Source organism: Lolium rigidum, chromosome 6, assembly GCF_022539505.1.
Source record: "Lolium rigidum isolate FL_2022 chromosome 6, APGP_CSIRO_Lrig_0.1, whole genome shotgun sequence".
Classification (NCBI taxonomy): Eukaryota; Viridiplantae; Streptophyta; class Magnoliopsida; order Poales; family Poaceae; genus Lolium; species Lolium rigidum.
Window position 1 is genome coordinate 331,876,625 of NC_061513.1, and position 24,386 is coordinate 331,901,010.

A 24,386-nucleotide genomic window follows, 5' to 3' on the forward strand; every position below is an offset into this window, starting at 1 on the left:
GCGCATCAGAAGCCAGGGAAGGCATGCTGGCAGCCAAAGTGGTGCTGACCAAGGAACACCATGTTTCGGTATGCAACAACGAGGCACCAAAAACCGCGGCCACGGATAGCTGCAACATGTCAGCAAGCTGCCGTTGGTAAAAAGTGAAAGAGAAATGAGTAGTACATTGTATGACCAGAAAAATATAAGCTAGCTTGCAAGCACAAATTGAGCACAAATATAAGCTATCATTGCCCAAATTGTTTGCCTACATAACAATCTACGCATAAGCATGCAAATCCTATACAATTTGAACTGGAAAACATACTAGTTATGGCACAACCTATGCATAACAAGCAATAAACAAAGTCAAATAAAAAGAAACAAATTTAAGCAAGAATAGATGGAGACCTCACTGGACAATTTGTACACAGAACTGGAATATTAATGTTTAATGCATAAATATCAATCAATGCATAAATATCAATCAATGCATAAATATCAATCAGATTTCGCAGCAGTCAGCATAATTGCAATCAAATGAGGTGTGGAGGCAGAACATTTACCATAATGGACATACTACATAATTAATCAAAGTAACTAGAAACTCTAGAGCGACACTCCCGGGCAGACCAATTACATGTACATCAAAGTTTGTCCTCCACCTTGTACACAAAAAACCTTGACCGACATCTAAACAGAGGCAAAAAAATGGAGCACATCCATTTCCTAAACATGTATGCACATCACAAGTTTTTATTTTGTGAAACGAATGAATTTCCATCTACTTCATATGTGCATTATCATCTCCTGCCTATGCAGTATGCACACATCCAATTCAACAGAGAAAATGAAACAATTTTTTGCAAGAATAAGATGAAGGAGAGAGAGCTCACGGCAGCAGCTTGTTGGGCAGCAGGAGCTCGGAGAGGTGGTCGCCGGAAGACGGCCAACAACAGCTCTGGGTGGACTACCAGCAACAGCAACACAAGCAGCGAGAACCATCTCTTCCTCCTTGTCTCCCCGTCTCCATTCCTGCGGTGTGGCGAGCTCCTCCCGTCGGGCGCGACCACCACCAAGGAACTCGTCCATCCATATGGATCCCGAGACTAGAGAACGGTCCTGCAAGATTTACTAAAGATGTCTTCATATTCTTTGTAAAGATAGGCACTAGTAAGCCCCCAAAATAAACGCAAGTAATACCATGAAATTGTTTAAAATGGTAGCAAGTTCATCGTACAATTATGTCACATGTATAAAAGGAACAAAATTTACAAGAAATGCATGGACGAGAAGAGGGGCTCACGGGGCAGCATGGTTTTGAAGGCGTCGCTTACGCGTCCAGGCCTCCGCCTTGGAAAAATGGCCACTTTAGGCGCCTAGGCGTCAGAGCGCCCCCCCCCCCCCGCGTTGTAATACGCCTAAAAAACCATGCAGGTCAGCAGTAGGTTTGGGAGGCAGCCAAGGGCAGCAGGATGGAGTGGTGGCCAGCAGCAGCTCCCCATGGATATGTTGTACCGATGTTGGAGTTGGTGGTCAATTACCTCTAACCAAAATGCATAGATATACAAAGTTCAGGTTCAAGAATAATTAAGCATTAACAAACAACTACTAGTAGAACAAGTACTTGATTAATCAGCTAGTGATATACTAAATAAGCACTAAATTGTAACAACCAAACAAAACAGCAGCCCAAAGATAGTATAACTCTCGTGACTAGCACCCCTGAAACAACCTCAATCTTGAGACCAGCCTTGGAAATTGAAGACTTTTACAACACACTTGAAGCACAATTATCAGGACCTAACCATGTGCTTACAATTGTTGGAAATCGTTTCATAGATATTTGTCATCAAATCTTGCCCTACTTTGTGTCCTTCTAAAAATATACAGAATCTCTTCATTAGTGATCATCATGTTTCATCATCAACAAATATAGTACTGCAAGTAAGTATTGATCCCACTCGAAATTTTTAAATTTTATATGGTGCCCAGCCTGGTTCTGAATTTATACTAGTATTTTAATTACAATTAATGTTGGCAATAAAGGTAATTTTTACACGGTCCCCTGATTCTGAATTCATGCTACGGGGTAGTTAACTACCAGGAACAAGTTGGGTAATTTTATGAATTATGAACCTCATGCATTCTCCACTGCTAACAAATTCAACAGGAACAAAGACTCATTTTTTTGCAACGATAAATGGAGGAGGAGGAGAGAGGCCTCACCGAGTGGCAGCAGGTCGTGGGGGTGGGTGGCATCATCCGGTTGAGTACGTGGTGGGAAGCACGAGCTCGGGGAGGTGGTCACCGGCAGCATCTTGGGGAGGTGGCCAGGGAAGTCGCATGCAGAAGCTCCCCATGGAAGCCGCCAGCAGAAGCTTGGGGAGGCGACCAGCAATTCGTCCTCCACGCAGCCCTGCCAGCAGTCATGCGCGGCCGCGCGGTTCTTGCGGCCCGCGCCCCTACTGAACAGGAGGGGCCTCGACCATGGCTTCAGGCCGGTGTGGATCCTGGCACCGCCTCTCGCGTCTGTGGCTGCTTCGGAGTAACCAAGAGGAGGGGAACCGTGGCGGCATCCCTGCTGGCTTTGGGGGTCCTTTCTATGGTGGGTTGGTCCGCTCACCGGAGTTGAGTAGGCAGAACCGAGCACCGGGGCTAGGGATTGTCGTGGGAGTGGTGGAATCGGAGGCTCCATTGCGTGGGATCGATGGAAGAGGAGGGACTGGTGATGGGACGGAGGTCCGCGACCCAAGGCCTTGCCGGAGCTGGCCGAAATCGGCCAGCGATGGTGGCGGCACAAGGAGACGTTGCGCGCTGGTTGGGGAACCGCCAACGAGCGAACGAGGAGAGAATGAGTAGGGAGGACGCATCGGGCTCCACGCGTTTTGCGCTAATTTGGGATTGAATTGAATGCAATCGTCCTCATGTGATTAACACTGCTTATGCATCGTCCTCATCGACTTAGGACACCCAGCAACTCAAACTGATAACTATCAACTGAGAGTATGACAACCCAGCTTGTAGCAGCATCAACACCCATAAAATAAGATGGTCGGAAAGCTAGAGCATTACAACACACGGAACAGAAGTACCAAGCGCAACTAGAACCCGTAGTATAGGATCACAAGGTTGGAGGTAGAGGAGAAACACTAAACTCAATGTCATTTTCGTTTCTTAAGTAAGCAACAACATATCATGGCACTATTAAAATTGTTCGAATAGTATATAAAGTTATGAACACAAAGTGCAGCAGCTTTCTGAATATAAGTTTGAAATAAGAGGGAAAACATCACTATTCTGATCAATATATGATCCACACGAAAATTGTTTGGCAGAGGGAAAGAAGAAAATTCCAGCAAAGACTGAAGAACCGCACATGCAAAGAAGAAAATTCCCATATTACTACAGAACAAACTAAGCTCATGAAAGTTCCCAGCTGACCTAAAAAATGTTCAATCGGAGTTGAAACTGCAGCAGCTCAACACAAAACAGAGCAATTCAACCCAATCGCATGAAACACATGAAGAAGATACTAGCTAGCTAGATAGAGGCAGAGTTGTAGCAACTAGAAAGAATTACCTGGCAGAGGATGGCGGCGTACTAGTTAGGGCCCTTTCTTGCCCTTCTGGGAGAAGTGGGAGGCCACCTCCACGTAGATATTCCCAACCGATCCGACAACTGCACCTGCTGTAGTTGCTCTGAGGACGCACAGATTCCCAATGGATCACTCGACGGCTCCTACCGCTGCTGCATGTGCCGTCAGCATGGCAAACTAGTGGCAGGCTCCAGGGGCACATCAGAAGCCAGGGAAGCCATGCAGGTGGCCAAAGCTGCCAATTCAGATACACCACATTTCGGTATGAAGCAACCAGGCACCAGAAACAGTGGCCACAGATAGCTGCAACACGTTAGCAAGCAACCATTAGTGAAAACTGAACATAAATGACTAGCAAATTGCCATAAAATATAAGCTAGCGTGCAACCTCTATCTGACACTGTCTAAATAGTTTGCCTACATAACAACTATGTTGCACGGATACGGCCCAAAACTGACGTATCAGGGGTCGGATACGATCGGATACGGGGATACGCGGATACGGCGCCGGATACGTATCCCAGCCGTATCAGCCAATTTTTCGTTAAAAAAATTAATAAAATAAATCGGATACGTGAGGGATACACTGGGATACGTTACGGATACGAAAATACCCTATCGTGGACGAGTCAACGCATAAAGCGACATCACGGCAGCCCTTCGCTCGCTCGTCCTTTCACCTCCTGATCGTATCATCTCCTGACCTAGGGTCTCTGCCGCCGCCGCCTCACCGAGTCACCGGGGGCTCACAAACTGATCGTCGGCGGCCTGCGTTGCCTCACCGGAGAAGGGATCCAGCCGTGGAGCATCCCCTCCGCCGCCTGCCGCTGGAATACGTAGGTAAGGTACGTTTAGCCTCCTCTCCGTGATCCCATCTCCACTTCTCTGTTCTCTGGTTCTTCTGAAATCTGAATAAACATCCTAGCATAGCTGTCCGTGCCTTACATAGCTACTTCCGTTTCTTGTAGTTTAGCATTTAGCAATGGCCAACTCGAACCCCAGAGTCCAGATGTTAGATGCTGTTCGTGTGATTCCTCAAAATGATGATCCAAAGTGGCCCAACACGATTTTGGGACATCGAAGGAGACACCCATGATATGTTTGGTGGTGGTGCAGATTTTCTTCAAGAAGTTGTGCTCTCACTAGATGAAACAGAGCTAGATGCACTGATAGATGATCTTCAAACCTTGGAGAATGAAGCCGGCTAGATGAACGAGAGCTATATGCTAGATGATCTTGGAAGCCTTGGAGAATAGAGCTGCGCAAAAATTAGCAATATTTTTTTTCGAGAATACAATTAGCAATATATATATTATTAATATTTATTATACATATATAAACGTATCCCCGTATCCGCGTTTTCGGAAAATTGCCGTATCGCGGTATCGCCGTATCCGTATCCGTATCCGTATCGCCGTATCCGTATCCGTATCGCCGTATCCGGGCAACATAGCATAACAATCTACGCAAAAGCAGGAAAATACTATATAATTTGAACCAGAAAACATACTAGTTCTGGCACTGCCTATGCATAACAAGCAGCAAAGAAAGTCAAGTAAACTTGAGCATATTTATTTCACAATTTAAACCGACTATACACACAATATTGAGTGAAATGGATTTCCATCTTGCATACATGTGTGCTTTCTCTACTACCTAGACATTCAATTCAACAAGGAAAAGAAAATAAACTTAAGAAAGAATAGATGTAGACCTCACTGGACAATTTGTACAGAGAACTGGAATATTCATGTTCAATGCATTAATAGCAATCAGATTTCACAGCAGCCGCATAATTGCAATCAAATGAGGTGTGGAGAAAAATTACGATAATGTACACAATACATAATTAATCAAACTAACTAGAAACTCTACAGAGACACTCATCCACCATGTATACAAAAAAGATTGACCGGCATCCAAATAGAGTCAAAAAAGAAATGAAGTGCATCGATTTCCTATACTTGTATGCACAAACATTCAGAATGAGCAGAAAATCCCGGTCAAAAAAACAAGAATGAGCAGAAAAAATGTACTCCTTCCATCCCAAAAAAAAGCTGCTCAACTTTTTCTAGATACTGATGTATCTATAACTAAACTATGTCTATATACCTCCATATCTAGACAAAGTTGAGAAACTTTTTTAGGGACATAGGGAGTATGAAAATATACAGGTATGGACCTTCTTATCTACACGACAAGTTCTGATTTAGTGAAATAAACAAATTTTCATCTACTGCATCTGTGCATGCTTCATCTACTTCCTATGCACACATCCAATTCAACAGAGAAATGGAAACATTTTTTGCAAGAATAAGATGGAGGGAGAGCTCACGTCAGCAGCTTGTTGGCCAGCAGGAGCTCAGAGAGGTTGTCGCCAGAAGATGGCCAGCAACAGCTCCGGGTGGACTGCTAGAAGTAGCAACATGGGCAACGAGAACATCCCTTCCTCCTTGCCTCCTCACCACCATTCCCCCGGTGTGGCGAGCTCCTATCATCGGCAGCGGCAATCACCGACGAACTCGCCCATTGATTTGGATCCCGGGGGTAGAGGACGGTTCTGCAAGGTTTAAGAAAGAAGTTTTGACATTCCTAGTAAAGATGAGCACTAGTACGCTCCTAAAATAAACGCAAGTAATGCCATGAAATTATTTAAAATGCTAGTACCTTCATAGTACAATTATGACATCACATGTATAAAAAGAAACAAAATTTACACAGAATGCATAGAGGAGGAGGAGGAGAGGGGCTCACCAGGCAGCAGTAGGTTTGGGAGGCGGCCAGAGGCAGCAGGACGGAGTGGTCGTCAGCAGCAGCTCCTCATGGACATGGTCCAGCGATGTTGGAGGTAGTGGTCGATTACGTCAAACAAAATAGCATAGATACACAGTGTTTAGGTTCAGGAATAATTAAGCATTAACAGACAACAACTCGTACAACAAGTACTTGATTAATCAGCTAGTAATATACTAGACATGCACTTAATTGTAACAATCAAACAACCAAACAAATCAGCATCCCGGAGCTAGTGTAACTCTTGTCACTATCACCCCTGAACCAGCCTCGGATATTGAACAATTTTACACTTCAAGCTAGTATGTAAAAGCTAGTAACAACCTAAATACCGGAAATGCAAATATGCCCCTAACAAAGCTAACGGTAGCAACTAAAAGCTACGGTATCAAAAATGCCAAAAATGCAAATTGGTACCTAAGAAAGCTGACCGTAGCGACTAAAGCAATTATAGGAAGATTTGTTCCTTCAGATTGGTGGCCTAGTCTAGTTAAACATGAGATGATACAATTATCAGGACCTAACCGTGTGCTTATAATTGGAAGTCGTTTCATAGATAGGTGTTTGTCATCAAATCTTGCCCTACTTTGTGTCTTCTAAAAATATAGACAATCTCTTCATTAGTGATCATCCAATTTCATCATCTACAAATATAGTACTGCAACTAAGTATTGATCCCAATCCAAAATTTTAAATTTTATAAGGTTCCCAGCCTGGTTCTGAATTTATACTGGTAGTTTAATTACAATCAACGTTGGCAATACAGGTAAATTTTATACGGTCCCCTGATTCTGAATTTATGCTACGGGATAGTTAACTACCAGGAACAACGGCATGTTTGGTCCAGTTGGGCAATTTCATGAATTATCAACCTCATGCATTCTCCACTGCTAACAAATTCAGCAGGAACAAAGAACCTTCTTTTTTTTATTGCAACGATAAATGGAGTAGGAGGAGGACAGAGGCCTCACCGAGTGGCAGCAGGTCGTGTGGGTGGCCGGCGGCATCCGGTTGAGTACGTGGTGGGCAGCAGGAGCTCGGGGAGGTGGTCACTGGCAGCATCTCGGGGAGGTGGCCGGGGAAGTCGCCTGCAGAAGCTCCCCATGGACGCCGCCAGCAGAAGCTTGGGGAGGCGACCAGAAAATCGTCCTTCACGCAGCCCCGCCGGCAGTCATGCGCGGCCGCGCGGTTCTTCCAGCCCGCGCCCCTCCTGAACAGGAGGGGGCTCGACCATGGCTTCAGGCCGGTGTGGATCCTGGCACCGCCTCTTCCGTAGTCACCAGGAGGAGGGGCACAGGGAGGCGTCCCTGCCGGCTTTGGGAGTCCTTCCGAAGGTGGGCTGGCCCGTTCACCGGAGTTGAGTAGGATTGTCGAGGGATTGGTGGAATCGGAGGCTCCAATGTGTGGGATCGATGGACGAGGAGGATCTGGTGTTGGGTCGGAGGTCCACGGCGCGAGGACTTGCCGGAGCCGGCCGGAATCGGCCAGCGATGGTGGCGGCGCATTGGTGAACATTGAGCCCTGGTTGGGGAACCGCAAGCGAGCGAGGAGAGAATGAGTAGCAAGGACGCATCGGGCTCCACGCGATTTGCGTTAATTTGGGTCGCGTGGGATTGAAATTGAATGCAATCAATCCGACTCGCTGGCCGCCAGCGAGCGATTTTCTTGGTCCGTCCATAATACTATCCGCCTATCCGTCTGCTTCTTGTCCAAGTTCCCACGCAGAACGCCTCGATGCATTCTCCTGATCAACTGAACCTTGTTTAATTTAATGAGACCACTAGCTGTATCCAATCCACGACTTCTACGTCCACGATCATCCAGCTTCTAGTAGATAGACTACTCTCCTTTGGAAGCCTGCAAAGTACTACTCCCAAATGGTAACTTCAATTTGTGGTACTATTAGTACAAGCACGAGCCAAGCTAGACTTTTGAACTCGCTAAGTTTAAAAGTTAAGTCGATCCGCCTAATTATCTTAAAAGCACCACCAACCGTCTCCCCGGCGAGGCCCTCGGCACCCCTTTTTTTTCATCCGGACAAACGTTATTGCAAAGGCCTTTAATCTATCCGGAGAACCCAGGCCATCTCCGGTCCGTCGAGGCGCGCTTGGGGAGTCCGGACGAAACGTCGAACGGACCCGCGGTGTCAGCCACAGAAAGGCTAGTTCCCTCCATTTGTTTGGTTTTCCCTCCAAATTGCGCCGCATATCCCCATTCTCCCCGCTAAAGTTCGGAATAGCGCTACTGCCATTCCCCACAGTTGCAGCTCCTCCTCTTCCCTTCCACCACCATGCCGCCGAAGAAGATCGGGGACGAAGGCGTGCCAAAGGCGAGGAAGCCGCGGGCGCCAAAAGAGAGGCCGTCGGGTTTGTCAAACGCAAGGTGGGCGGCGGATGTGGAGCGGCGCGAGATCTTAACTCGCGGCAGGGCGGAGAGAGAGATAAAGCTCTCGGCGGCGGCGGCGGATGAACAAGAGAGGCAGGTCTTCATGGCCATGAGCACGGGACAGCGGGCGTCGGCCTATTACCGGTCATGGCCAATCCAAGGTACAATCGGCTCGTCTTCGACCTTCTCGCCGGCGTCACCCGCCATGTTCCACGAGAGCTACGCCCAATCCACTCCTCTATCGAGGTTTACGCCTTCGCCTCCGGCTTCCACCTCGTCCTCGTCGCCGTCTACGACGTCCACTCCCGCCGGCTGCGACTCCGGCGGCCAACGATGCATCGCCACCCGACTCGAGCGACGGACAAGCCGCATGAAGGACTGCCGATGCCCCTGTTATCCTCTAGTTTCTTTTAGATCATCGATATGTGGCTGATCCGATCGTCAAACTATTGGGTGATGCTTTTGTGTAGCGAGAAGACAATTATTCGAAATGAACGCCTTATTTACGCGAATGCTGGGGGCGACTGGGAAACTGGTGACCCCCACGCCCTATTTTCATCCAAATCGGGCGGTAGTTACGTCCGGAAATCGCCCTGGTGGGCTCAAACGGTTGGAGGTGCTCTAACAAGTTTCATAAGTTGATTCACATGGTTCGAGTACACACATTGCTACATAATCATCGCTTTGGTCTATAAAAAGAAGTGGATGGCATTGGTAAGATCAAAGCTCGAAAAAGTTGATGGCTTTGGTGTTTGACTTCAAACGATATGATCACATAGCAGCTGTGTTAGCCTTGGAAAAACGTAGCGGCTGGCAAGCTTATGATCACATAGTATTTACCAAACCAGTTGACTAGACCAAGTTCTTACAGCCCCAAAACAGACTAGCTTCTTACAAGAGTTGGATCGGTAGCCTCAAAGTGGGAGTTTCACACTACAAAGTCTAGAACCTTTCTCTACATAGTCCTTTTTTGTGAACCAAGTGCCACTATAGATCTGTGCATTTGCTTTTACTCTTTACATCACCCGAACATACCTATAATACAACTCTATGGCAAATGGGGAAGGTTTCTGACCCTTCCTTACGCGAGTTCAGACGAAACCCTATTATTTAGGCCCAACGTGGTCTAACTCTTGCTTTATGACGAAAGTGATTATTCCATGCTAAATTCATCTTTATTTGTGTTGGGATAGGTCATAATAAGAACACGAACAACCCAGAAAAATTCCAAGTTCTCAAAAGAGTTGTGTGAGTGACCACGAAGTGGGAGTTTCACACTATAAGTCTAGAATGTACCTCTACATATTCCTTTTTATATACCAAGGGCTACAAAATAGTTTTGCATTGACGTACTCTTTGAAACATCCGCATATGCCCATACTAGAACCTCGTTCAAGAGGGGGAGGGTATTCGATCCTTCCTTGCGCAATTTCTGGAAAACTCTTTTATGTGGGTCCCACATCGTTTGCCCCCTACAACTCCGTGAAAGTGGTTATACCATGAAAATTATCTCTTTCTTTGTGCTAGGATAGTTTATAAGAACACATCAACCCTAAATCCAAGTTCATATAAGAGTTGGGTGGATAGCCTCAAAATGGTGTTTCATATGGCCCCGCATCGTGTGTCCCTAGCTTTCCATCAGAAGTGGTTAATCCACGCGGCTTTTCTCCTTATTTATGTTACGATATGTCATAGAAGCATGAACAACCCGAAAAGAGTCAAAGTTCTTACAATAGTTTGGTCGGTGGCCTCTAAGTGAGAGTTGTATCAGATCTTTTTTGTTGGATCATATGTAGGATTAATTCACATAAGATTCCTACAATTTTGCAAAACACACAATGCACATGTCACGATCAGCATCACTAGCTCTACAGCTCCTCACATGCGTGGTCGATGAGGAGGGCAGCAAACTAGTCATCGGCACGGTGGAGGGGGAAGGCGGCCACCATGTCTTTTCTCTTATTGGGATCAAGGTATATATGAGTCATCGATCTCTAAGTATTGAATGTCTAATTAATTGACGGAACTAATTAGCTAGATACTCTTGCCTAGTGGCTATATGCATGAAGAAAGAAACTCACCGGCCAAGGTCTAGATTGGGTAGCTCCATCTCCATGGTTGTTGGCCCATGGTGACACACAGGAGCACGTACGTATTGCATGGTAACAAACGGATTTAGTATATTTCCAAGGTATGCAAACGAGCGGGAATAGCTACGGCGTCGTAATGGAAGAAGAAAATGCCTGTCCCATCCAGACAGAAATTGGGCCAACGTTAATCCTAGCCAGACAAAATTGCCCAACCGAAACCCCAATTCCCCATTTTTCCTCTACCCAACGAACCCAGATCAAACGCCGCCGCCGCCGCCGCTCCCCCCCTCCGGCGTCGGCCAATTAGATAGACGGGGCCGCAGAGACCAAGGCGACGCGGTCGGCTTGCTCGCCGGCGCCCGCGTGCATATCCATGCGCGCGGCTCCGTCGAGCTGGCAGGACCGGGGCGCGCAGCTTGGCCAAAGGCGTCTGGAGGTGCCGCGCGCCGGGGAGGTGTCTCCGGCCACCAGGACGCACCGGCATGGGCGTAGCGGGGCACGGAGCGCCGTCGTTCTGCGAGGAGCGTCTCCTCGTAAGAGAGGACGGTTTCTCCGGCGAGCTCTTCCGCCGACGCCGCTCATTAACTCGCCGCCCTGCGCCTCTGGCGCAGCCTCAGTGCGTCTCCGCGCAGCAAGTCATCGCTGCCTGAGCCGCCTCTCGCGCGGCCCCAATGCAGACGCGGAGGCCCTGCTCGTCCGCAAGGTCCAACACGGCGACCTCGGCACAAAAAGGTTGATTCTTCTCTTTTGGCGAGCTGCTGCTGCTGCTGCTGCCTGTTTGCTGTTACTTTTTCGTCACCACTAGGCCTCTGTTAACTAGAAAGATGAATATCCAGTTCATTGATATAGTCTGCTGTTTTGTAAATAATCCTAGTCGTGAGATTCATGGAAATAGATGTGTGAAGAATAAGTTACCTACATTAGCATACGGTTCTTCATTGATATAGGGCACATATCCTGCTCTAGCATAGTACATCCACTGGGAATGCTTGTTCTGAGCACATCTACTAGCATTTTTAACATGAATGCATGATGGTGGAACCAATTTCAGTCTGAAGAATATGTCAGAAAAGCAAGCAAGCAATCTAATTTATGATGATTCTCTTAGTTCCATGATCTGGTTTATATACTTGAGATTGAGTTGCTGGTGTGCTTCAGAATAGTAATGGCCATCGATTGTTTCTTGAGCAGCCCGAGGAGTGGAGGAGTTGTCGGAGCACTATGTCCGCCGGTCCGGCACCTTCTGCTCCATCCAGGACCACAAATACATCGAAAGCCAAAGGTTGAATCTTTTCCTACGTTCGCGGTCGAGTACGTGCGCTGTCCTGTCGTATTCGTGGTCTGGGTTTTTCGTGGTAGTTGAATCATTTGTTCTCATGGCTGTTTAAATTTTCTTGAAATCATGTATTCTTTTGTATGCTTGGTAGTCACTCATTTCTCATTGGCGGCTCTAAGCATTGTTTGTATGCATGAGAGAAGGCGTAGTTGATCCTTATTGGAACGCTGGTCCAATGAATAATCTGGCAATACATGTCACGGAGTTGTGTGTTGCAATTTTATTTTATTGGTCACGATGTATATCGTAATGCTTCCTACTCGTGATATAATGAACACTGCTACATAGTAACATTATATTAAGGCACTACGGGAAAAATAGGCGTCGTCGTGTAGGCTTTCTTTGGAAAGATTTCTTTGCCGTGCAGGAACAACAGGCCTCCTGGAAAACATTACAACACGGCAAAGATTTCTTTGCCGTCAATGTCATAGTCATGCGACCTTTGCCGTGCATATAGGGCCATTTGCCGTGCAAATAGTTGCACGGCAAAGACATATTTTCCCCTAGTGAGGTGTCTAATGTTTTCTCTTGCTTATGTTGTTGTTTATTATTAAACTTGTGGGGTTTATTCAAATTTACCAAATGGTACTTTTGAATTTGGGTGTGCTTGTATATGCTTGGGAATGCTCATATGGTATTTAGTGAGTGCAACCACCATATACGGTTTCCTGCGTACCTGTATAGTTTTAGCTTTCGTGAGTGTATCATGCATGGTCTGCAGAAAGAAAGGGTTGCTTCTGGATTTGGGCAATTGGGTTAAATCAATTGGCATAAAAGCTTGACCGCCTCATGTGAAAGCATATTTACTTTGGACGGTTGCTGATTAGAGAAGATGAAGAAACTTGACCATGTCTTTATTTGTAATATATGGTGGCACTCTCCTGACATTGGTTGGAACGGATGTAAAAAAAAAAAAAGAATCATGCAGAATGGATGGAGAAAGCCGTGTTTGTGCGCGCGTGAGAGAAAGAAGGGGTGAGAGAAGATGACGGTGTTGACTTGATTTCAGCTAGCGTGGGGGGCACCACCATTAGCACACGTCCATTAATTCGGTGGGCTCCACCGGGGCTGAGGCACCGGAAGCCATGCCTCGTTTTCCGACTCGCACTCCCCGGCCGGTTGGGGTTGCCTTGACTCACTCGCTCGGGCGAGACCAAGAACCGCGCGCGGCAGGCTGTTTCGGGCAGAGATGTTGGCGACCGATAGCAATGCCTTAGACTAGGGGGACCCATCACGGCCCGAAGCTCCGAATTAATGCCCGCATCGCCTCTTCAGCCCCTGTTCCCGTTCCAGCCGCCCAGATCCTAACCCGCCTCAGCCCCGGCCTGATCCAACTATCCAACCACTGTCACCCCTAGCCGCCGGCACCTTCCGGCGCGGGTGCACAGCAGACCCGGCGCCATGGACAAGCCGTGCACGCTGATGATCCACTTCGAAAAGGGCTCCGCCGCCATGGCGAACGTGATCAATTCGGATCTGGTGGGCAGCGACGTGGCCGCCAAGACGGAGGCCATGAAGCGCGCGGTCATGCTCCTCGTCAATGGCGAGACCCTGCCGAAGCTCTTCCTCACCGTCGTCCGCTACGTCTTCCCCTCGGAGGACCACACCGTCCAGAAGCTGCTGCTCCTCTACCTCGAGATCATTGACAAGCGCGACCCCGCCGGCCGCGTCCTCCCGGAGATGATCCTTGTCTGCCAGAAGCTCCGCGACAACCTGCGGCACCCCAACGAGTACATCCGCGGCGTCACGTTGCGGTTTCTCTGCCGCCTCTCTGAGCCGGAGATCCTGGAGCCGCTGGTGCCGTCCATCCTCGAAAACCTCGACCACCGCCACCACTTCGTCCGCCGCCACGCGCTGTCGGCGATCTCCGCGATCTACCGCCTCCCTCATGGTGACCAGCTCATCTCCGACGATGCCCCGGAGCTCGTCGAGCGCGCACTCGCTTCCGAGCAGGACGCTTCCGCGCGGCGGAATGCGTTCCTCATGCTCTGCCTATGTGCGCAAGAACGTGCTCTCGTGCACCTATTCTCCAACGCTCAACGTGTTACCCAGTGGCCCGATCTCCTGCAGATGGCGGCGGTAGACCTCATCCGCAAGGTGTGCAGTTGTCCGAACCGTGCTGACAAGGGCAGGTATATCAAGATCATCGTCTCACTCCTCTCTTCCCCCAGCAAAGCTGTTGCGTACGAGTGTGCCGGTGCTCTTGCCTCGCTCTCCTCGGCGCCCACTGATGCGCGCGCTGCCGCCAACACATACGCCAAGCTGCTCTCGTCGCAGAGTGACAACAATGTCAGACTCATCCTCCTGGACCGTCTGAATGAGCTGCGCAGGTCACACCAACATGTGATGGTGGATGTTGTGACCGATGTGCTGCGTGCACTTGCCATCCCCAACTTAGACGTCAAGAGGAAGGTGCTGGATCTGGTGCTTGGTCTGCTCACTCCTCGTAATGTCAAGGAGGTAGTGCTTTACCTCAAGAAGGAGGCTAGCAAGACGAAATCAGGGGAGTACCGCCGGATGCTGTTGCAAGCTATCCATGAATGTGCCGTGGAGGTCCCAAAGGTGGCTGGATCGGTGGCGCACCTCCTCATGGACTTCCTTGGTGGCACTAATGCTGCTGCGGCCGTTGATGTTGTGTTGTTTGTGCGCGAGATCATCGCGATGACGACTGATCCCAAGCTGCGTGCGTCCATGATCCGGAGGCTGAGTGACACCTTCTATCGGATCCGGGCGCCCCGTGTATGTTCAATCGCTCTTTCGATCATTGGGGAGTACTCCCTGTCGTTATCAGAGGTCGAGAGGGCCATTTCCACCATCAGGCAGTGCCTTGGTGATCCACCGTTCTCCACTGTCTCAGCGGATGAAGAGACAACTGATCCCTCCAAGCCAGCCCAGCCGATGGTGAACTCTGTCACCCTGTCTTCCAGGAGGCCTGTTGTTGTTCATGCAGCTAGCACACTGAGTGCTGCTACCGAGGCCGTTTCGACTCCATCAGTTACTCCTGTATCATTGGCATCGACCCTGAATCTCAGATCACTCATTCTATCAGGCGATTTCTGCTTGGCTTCAGTTGTTGCCTCTACTCTTACCAAACTGGTACTGAGGCTGCAGGAGCTGCAGCCGTCAAAGGCTGAAGCAAAAAGGCTTGTACTGGGGCCTTGCTGGTCATGACGTCCATTTTGCAGCTGCAGTCATCCTCCTAAATCTGATTTGCAACTTCATAAACAAAAAAGACAAATCAGGGCTGTGAGTAGTATCATATCCAAATTCATAGTGAACAGTATCTTACTGGCAGTACTATTCAAGCCAGATTTTCTTTTTTTATTCAGAGTTGTGTATCGGCTATTTATCTGAATTGTTGCGACATAGTAAGATGCATGTAGTATGAATGCTAGAAAATCAAAAAAATTGAAGACGGTAATTCAAGACTAGAAAGAATTCTTAAATCATGTTAAAGTCAACAGATAGGAAAGTGTCTAAGGGCATCCACAATGTATAGATCGCCAAATCTGACGAAACACAGGATTTGGCATCGAAACAATATATGGCAACACCTCCATAATGTTGCCTAGTTCCAAATGTCTATACAGTGGGCCCTGGTACTGACACAAACAATGTAAAAGAATTAATTTTCTTTACAGCCATCCTCTCTCTCACCTTAACCATCTTCTCTTTCTTCCTTACATATGCATATTTTAACCCATCAAGAATTTGGCCACAAACTTGGCATAGGAGCAACTACTTGCTCCGGTTCCCACTTTTGCTTCTTTTGGAACTACCTTCACAATATAGGGAACTAGTTCCAAAAGCCAAAAAGCAAATATATAACCATATTTGGCTATACATTGTGGGTGCCCTAACACCACCGTAAGTTTTGGATGCAATTGACCTTTTAGGTTGATTCACTTACAATGCTTTGATTCATACCCTGCATAGTGGTTGGTATATGTGCACGTACTGTGCATGTAGGCTTTTGCAGTGCCGCACAATCATGAATTAAACTAGACAGATAGCGAGCTTCTCGTCGCCGCCTGCATGACTTTTTCAAATTAATTTTTTTTTCAAGATGTGTACTCCCTCCGTTCCTTTTTAATTGACTCGGATTTAGTACAAATTTGTATTAAATTCGAGTCAATTAAAAAAGAACGGAGGGAGTACATTTGTTAGATCTGAACATATTTTAAAATATTAACATTTTTCAAATTTGAAAAACTAAACATTTTTTCCTTTGAACAATTTTTAAAACTAAACAATCTTTCCTTTGAACATTTTTAAATGTAAACATTTTTAATTTTCACATTTTAAAATTTGAATATTTTTTATATCTTAAAAAGTTTCGAATCTTAAAAAAGAAAAGAAAACAGAAAACAGAAAAGGAAAAGAAACATGAAAGAAAAAGAAGAAAAGAAAAAGGAAACAGAAGCAGGATAAAAAAACAGAAATAGAAAACCGTCCATAATTTTTATATCTTACAAAGTTTCGAATCTTAAAAAAGAAAAGAAAAAGAAAACAGAAAAGGAAAAGAAACATGAAAGAAAAAGAAGAAAAGAAAAAGAAAACAGAAGCAGGATAAAAAAAAACAGAAATAGAAAACCGTCCAACACCTAACTGGGCTGGCCGGTACCCCGCGCGGGGTGTGCGGCGGCAAGCTGGTTGGTTAGGATCTGCCGAGGGGGAGGACTTGCTTGTCTTTCGTTGCATCCAGTTTGGCTGGGCAGTCGTACAAGCTTAAAGTGTCCTCACCCTACACAGCACGAAGAGGACAGAGACATGAATTCGTGCAGAGCAGCAGCAAGCCCAGCAGGCGGAACTCGGTCGATTCAAATAAGAAGAGGAGACGGTGACGGAGTCGGATCAACACGGTGACGGAGTACTAAACTCGACCTTAGCTTCTCCTCAGCTCCATCTCCATTGTTGCCTAATCGAGTTACTACTCCGAACTTATTCTCCTGCCTTGATATCACGCGTTTAATTAGCGCCTTGGTCAAGAAACCTCAAAACATGGTGAGACATTTTTTCGTTGCGATGCTATCAAATAGTTACTCTGCCCTGCTTTGCTTGCAATGCATTATCTTTTAAAGGCTAATCGGTGTGTGCTTCTGATTTCTGATGGGTGGTGGCTTTAGGGGCAGGGACCATCCTCCAGAATCAGAGCTAAAGAACGTCTGGTTGAGAAGAAGAAGCAAGAACTGATGGAATTCGTCAGCCTCGAATTACGGGGTTATATGCAGAAGCAAGAATTGATGGAATTCATCAGTCTGGAGTTACAGATTCATAAGCGGAAGCGAGAATTGCTGAAATTCGTCAGTCTCGAATTACAGGATAACAAGTGGAAGCAAGAATTGATTGAATCTATCAGTCGTAAAGAAGTTGCTCAAAAAAGGAATCAAGAATTGGATCAACTAGTCCGACAACGTAAAAAAAACATGGTGTAGATTCCAGAAGCTTTGCCTGTTCTTAGATTTGCATGTTTGATCACCTGTTTCGTATTTCATCCTGCAAATTTTGATTTGCTTTAATTCTCGCCTCTTAGGCTCACGTGGTTGGAGGATGTCAAAGGAAAGCCATGGAGTTGCTCCTGCTCTTATAATCAGCAGCGAGGAATGGTAGCTTTGATCTGAATCAGCAAAACATAGAAATGAGCATAATAGCATATGTAAGGTGCGCTCACCCTGTTTGCGTTAATGATATTCGGTATTGTCTTCATTTGTCAGTACAGTACATATTTTACTGTTCAATTTTAAAACTACACTAACCAAGTTTGTTTATTTACATTGTATCTCAACTACTAACTTTGTATTGCATATTAGATGTGGCATACCTCTTTTCCAGATTATCTACAATAATCAGGTATATATGTACTAATATATCTTATGTTCCTGCTGAAAAGTTTCCTCACATATACATTGTAGTTAAAGGTGTAAGTGGATGCAGTTGCTTTATATGTGACCCTGTAACCATTGATGAAAGCCTTCAGGTTTCCTTAATGGACTACATTGTTGATACCTCTTTGATAATGGGCCAGGTATGTCGTTCCAAATCCTTTGAAATTTTATGCTTTGATTACGATTATTGGAATTATTTTTACTGCCCAACATGTATTCCTTTACCCAACCTCAACTATGAAGGGAGGAACCATGTGTTACATGTGTTGAGAAATTCTCTCCGATTGCATCTAGATATACCTTCAACCACGCTTCAGTGTGCAATCGCTCTTATCACTTCCCAGATACTAAATCTTTATAGCCCTTTTAACATGAAAGACTGAAAGTTTGGCTACTTTCCCCTTCAAATTGTACTATTCTGGATCAGCACTTTCCATTATTGTAAATGGTTACCGCGTAATCAGTGAAAATTAAAAGTGATATATTTGTCACTCTTTGTGCTTGCCCATTTGCGGATTGTCAAATATATTAATGTTTTATAGGAGAGGAATAATTGTGGGATGAAGCACCTGGTGTATATGCTGAGTGCATTGAGTAAATTGGATATTGACATTGGGAAGGTCGATGCCAAGTATCATCAAAGGATGGCAAATGGCAAATGCCACACACTTTAAATAGCTACGTTTTTTCTTCCTAATAATAGTCAATGAACGCCCTAGATTTCTTTGCAAAAATCTCATGGACAATGTCACCATATATTATATGCGCCATATTTGTAATTACTAAAATTTTGACCTTTTCTAAAAAATGACCATATATATTTTGTAATTAGGAAAGTAAATCCTTTATGTTTCATTTTTATGGCTGCTTTAAACTGTATTACCTACATAATATATATACTTTCTTTTGACATTTGTGCTCTATGAATACCTTAGATCTTTTATGGTCCTCCTGGTTTTGTTTTCTGAAATCATTCCAAGATGATTTGTCTTGATTTAAATTTCACATTTCAAAAAGATTACTTTCCAAGTTTTCCGCAGCAACGCGCGGGGTATCATCTAGTTTTTATAAAGAACCTAAGGGTGACTCATGTATGCATTCAAGATTAGCGAAACTTGTGCAATCATTTACTCGGATAGGCATTGTCCAATTTAAACCAAAAGTAGCATTTCCTAGGAGACCTTTCACAATTTAATATATCTTAGCACGTTATCTTAGGTAGTGATATATTTTAGAGCAATTCCAATAGTGTAGCTATCTGTTGGCTATAAGCCAAGTGCCATGTCACCTATAGCCAATTTAGAGCTAACATATACAATAGTAAGCTATAAAAATATAGTACTTTATTAATGTATGGTCCACATTTCACTCTCACAAAGTGCCTAGAAGCACGTGCTAGAGCTGGCTCTTGCATAAGAACCCACTCTCTTTCTCTCTCCTCCTCTCTCTCTCCTCCAACTAAGCAATAATATACTATTTTAATCTTTATAACCAGCTGATTAGGACTTATTGTACTTGCTCTTACTAGAAACAACATCTACAATGCATTGTTTTTAGAGTTGTCTAAATGTAATGATTTTAGGCTAATGCGCTAAGGTATGGTCAACCATGCCTTTTTGCCCGATGCACACTTCTTTTATGTTTTACATCAAGAATCTTCACTTTTCTGCAGCTTCGTCGGGCATTGTGCTAGTAATAAAAACAAAAGTGTTTCTCTCTTCATGTGATCGAAGTGCACTTTTGTCCGTCCATGTAGGCGCCTTTATACCTCGCCCCTCCCACTCAAGTTCGCTCGCGGTCTGTTCGTGTTCACAAAGGAAACAAATCAGTCCCGCCATCCGTTCATGCTCGTGAAGGAAACTGATCCTATGCAAACTAGGGTATTCCGGCCAGAGTCTTTTTGAGACCCCGGAGCGACAACACAACAGGACCTAGCCGAGCACCTCCTTCCGTCCCCTACTCCAGTGAAACCCGGCGACATCGTGCTCCTGCGATTTTTACCTATCTCGTCGAACTGTTGGCTAGTGTATTTAAGGGCGCGATTGGTAGGTCACAACCCTTTTTGAGCTCCCATGGGCCAAGCGTTGGGGGTCTTGATCGGATGGAACATGCCAAAAAACCATGTTAGCCACTTCGTTTGGTAGCTCGGGTCACAACCACTTGATGCATTTTGGGTCTGTTTATTGGTGGCATGCGAGAATGCAGAAACGGCTTTGATAATGCAATGTTGTGTGTTTGGTTCTACTTAACCCAGGTTTGTGGTCACCTCTTCTCTTTCAGTGGTGACTTTAACATAGCACACAACCATGACATCACACATTGACAAAACAAATGGACTACGGCCATATAAACCGAGCCCTAGCTATGTAAGAATAGCAATTATTTAGTTAGTCACAAGCATGGACTAGTAGTTTACCGGTTCACCACCAGTACAGACGTATAAATGGAGCTCTAGCTACGATAGAATAGCAGTTTGATATTGCTGACTAGGAGTTCAAAATTGCGACCAAGGGGGTGGAAACCTTCTTCTTCTTGCTTCCTTGTCAACCATAGACATCATTTATGTGGATCTACATTGTTTGAGCCCACTTGTTCCTCTTGTTCTTCCAAGCCTAGATGTCGACCTTCTCGACACCATGGCAACCATGTATATCATCACGAGTAACATCAACCTCGTCTGGGACATAGTCATCCATACCCCAATCTAAGATCCAGTTGTGAAGCATGTAACATGCAAAAACAAGCTTTACCTGAGTGGGGAAAGTGCGAAATTGTTTCTTAACATTTCTTGTTAAGGATTTTGAATCTATTTTTCCATGCAACAAAATCCCTTTCGATGGTAACCCTGAGGCTAGAGTTTCTAATATTAAACAATTCATCTGCATTCTATGGTATGTTCCATAGAGACAAATCGTTCAGATACCTGGTTTCCCGAAGGGTGGTAGGATTCCCGGCCGACTATCATAACTTGCATCTCCAAGGTAGAAGTTACCATCACGGATATGTTGATGACTCCCAAGTGCAGAAGATCAACTGTAGTACCTTTCAATATAGAAAAGGTTATCGAACCCACGAGAAGTTGAATGTGTTGGTTAGCAAGTTCAACAGGAAAAGTAATATTAAAGCAGTATTTTTTGGGTTTTTGGTTTATGTTTGCAACTAAGTAAATAACGGAAAGTAAAATTTGTAGTAATGTAAATGCTCTTTTCAGAGAAATCTCAATCCTCTATGCAGCAAGAAGATAAAGTTAAAAGTGTAACTATATGCGACAAACGTTTCCAGTGCAGCATGGATTTACGTATCATACAGATTTCTAAAATGGCATATAAGAGCATCTTGTCAAGTCTTATTCTTGTTGGATGGAGCCTAATGTAGGTGTAGCCATATTCCTATGCTACAAAAACCCTAATGATTGTTCCTAAGTCCGGGAGTTGATGGCAGCTAGGTTCCCACCATCGACGCCATGGTAATCCCACCGTCACTTATTTAAGCAGTTTCAGCTGTCAAGTTCATACATACATACTCCCTCTGTTCTAAAATAACTAACTCATTTTTTTTTGTATACAAAGGTATCTATAACTAAAATATATCTAGATACATCCACATCTAGGTAAAGTTGAGTCAGTTATTTATGGATGTACGGAGGGAGTACATGGTTGAATTGGCCAAGTTGCTGTGGTCAACCAACATGTATGTACTAGCTAGCTCGATAACTTAAGGGCGCGTTTCGTAGGCTGCATTCCCTTTGGCTCGCATCGGGCCAGCAATTTTCGGCCCGTTTGGTTGCCTGGGTCGAGCCGCGTTGTTGCAGGAACCGGTTCTCAAAGCAGCGTTGGGCCAGGCCCTGGAGGAACGCCCGGTTCGGCAGTGTCCAGCGGTGCAGGCAAATCTCCACGCCCGCTGATGCAAAGTGGAATCTTTGGCGCACGGGCGGAGACGAGAATGGAGATGGCGGGAGCTGCGGCGCGCATCGGTGAAAAAAACAAAAAGGGGGCGGGAAGGATTCCGCCACCTCCCGCCGCTTGCCATGGCCTATTTATACCCCCTCCTCCAGAATCCCCCCAAATTTCGAGCTCCTCCTCCCATCGGCAAGCAGGTAAGAGGCGCACGCATCTCCGGTCGGCGACGGTTGCAGCGGCGGCGGCGGCGAGTACATCTGGGCTACCTCTTGGTCCAGCGCATCTTCACATCCGGCCATGACTGTAAGCCATCCCTTATCCCGATGTTTAGATTTAGGTTAGGAGTTGTCAGATCTTGCCTAGGGTTTGGTCTTGTAGCAGGGGTTAGTTCGGATTGTAGTGAGCTATCATGATCTAGCTAGGATTCGACATTTCCGTATGCTACTTCCATGATCTTGCCTAGAGTTTGTTATTGTAGCAGGGGTTAGTCCAAAATGTGCTCACCTGCCATGATATTGCCTAGGGTTTGTTCTTGTAGCAGGGGTTAGTCCAAAATGTGCTCACCTGCCATGATCTTGCAAGGGTTTGTGCGATTCACAGTTGCAATGAACTGCTTGTCTGATTTAGGTTGTACTACGATGTGTGTAGGACTCTTTTTGCGATGACTTTAGGCAGGTGCTTGTCTGCGTTGGGACTCTCAGATCCCTTCCCAAGTTCCCAATTCGCAGCCCACGTATGAGTCCAAGGTCACCCCTCTGCCTGTGTCTGACCTGGTGGCTCGGGTAGCGGCAGAGGTGGTGGCTAGGCTGGCCACCTCTAAGAAGAACAAGAACCGCAGGGAAGTGGAGTGGGCCTTGAAGACCGGGCAGGAAAGGAATGCCACCATGAAATGGCTTCCATTCATGTCCAGCTTCGTGTTGGAGAAGATGTGCGGCATGATCCAGAGCGGAGTGAGAACTGACAAAGGCTTCAAGGAAGTCCATCTCAATACTGTGGGGCGAAGGGCCTAGCTGACCACTATGGTGTGACCGTCTGCTCCACTGAGGTGTACAACCACCTGAGGAAGTGGAGGCAGAGGTGGCTCACCATTAGCAGGCTCCGCGATCTAAGCGGTGCTCAGTGGTGCAAGGACACCAAATGCATCGTCCTTAAGGGTGAGCACTACTGCGGGCACGTCGCGGTGAGCACCTCACTAACTCAGTCCTCCTCACTAACTTTCTTGATCAGCCACGAGCAGAACTAACATGATTGTCCCTTCGTATAGTAGGATCACCCAAAGGACGCGGAGTTCCTGAAATTGCCCATCGCCAACTACAACGAGATGCACACTATCTTCTCCTTCGGCCTCGCCACCGGCAAGTACGCCATGGGATCCAGTGAGCCCCTGGGCTCGCCTGCACACCTCCTGCACCTGAGGATGCTGACACCCAGGAGTCCGACACGGTCAACCTCGATGCTGACAATCCCGCCGACGCGCCTGAGAAGCCGACCGCCGGCAAGAGGAAGAGAGGTGCCTTCGCGGACGACGAGCTGGTGGCCTTCACCAACATGACTGTTGCTGTGAAGGAGGTCGCACAGGCCATCAGGGCGAACAAGCCCACGGACATGCACCCTGACCTGTATAATGCGGTCATGGACATGCTTGGCTTCACCGAGGATGATCTCATGGTCGCCCTCAGCCACCTCGTTGACCACAAGGCCCAGGGATCCAGCTTCGTCGGCATGATCGAGCCACACCGCGTCCTCTGGCTGAGGAACTACCTTGGCAAGTACCACGGCAAGGTGTAGTGGTGCCCTTGAGGGGGTGGATCAGGGTTGCATGCATGAAGATGGTGATGATGATGATGTATATTCTGGCAGTAGCTAGGATGAAAAATATTTGGCCCCCTTTTGTAAGTATGATGAGGTGGTATATACTAACCCCTCAGGTGATGGTGAACTTTGCGGTGTTAGGATGAGACACCCACTTTTGTTATGGTGGTAGGACGACACCACGGTAGTGTAGGATAAACTTCTGATTGACTTTTGGAATGATATGCATGCCCCTGTTAGTTTCAGATTTGTTGTCAACATTTGTCTTGTTCTATTGCTTATTTCTGAATTGCTTCATTGTTGTGATTGCTAACTTCTTCTTTTGCCATGCTAGTGGTATGTGGTGTTTCGCGGGCGGCCTCGAGAAATCTACAGCTCATGGAGAGTCTGTCAAGATCAGATCAATGGTTACTCCAACAACAGCTACCGAGGATATGCAACATTGGAGGAGGCACAACAAGAGTACCTCAGCTTCCTGGAAGAGGAGCTGCAGGAAGATCATGTCATCGATGATGCAGTGCCATTAGCACAGCTGCCGCCGGATAAAGTACATGCTCTACAAGGAGCACCACCGGAGGTACGTCCCAGCCGGGTGAAAGATTACATCAT

General features: G+C 46.4%; 1 protein-coding gene, 1 long non-coding RNA gene and 1 pseudogene across 2 annotated transcripts; 1 reads left to right on the forward strand and 2 right to left on the reverse strand.

Moving 5' to 3' along the window:
• Nucleotides 1-5: 5 nt before the first annotated feature.
• On the reverse strand, nucleotides 6-2,242 carry LOC124664803. The gene is made up of 3 exons (XM_047202240.1): nucleotides 2,209-2,242; nucleotides 876-1,101; nucleotides 6-109 (listed from the first exon to the last, which is right to left on the reverse strand). Exons 1-3 carry the CDS (start codon nucleotides 2,239-2,241, stop codon nucleotides 6-8), a joined length of 363 nt encoding a protein of 120 aa, XP_047058196.1. The 5' UTR covers nucleotide 2,242.
• A 1,432-nt stretch (nucleotides 2,243-3,674) lies between these two features.
• On the reverse strand, nucleotides 3,675-7,541 carry LOC124667889. Its single transcript, XR_006991449.1, has 3 exons — nucleotides 6,332-7,541; nucleotides 5,913-6,137; nucleotides 3,675-3,880 (listed from the first exon to the last, which is right to left on the reverse strand). It is a non-coding gene; the product is annotated as an uncharacterized LOC124667889 (long non-coding RNA).
• A 6,041-nt stretch (nucleotides 7,542-13,582) lies between these two features.
• LOC124659373 lies at nucleotides 13,583-15,384 on the forward strand (annotated as a pseudogene).
• Nucleotides 15,385-24,386: the final 9,002 nt, after the last annotated feature.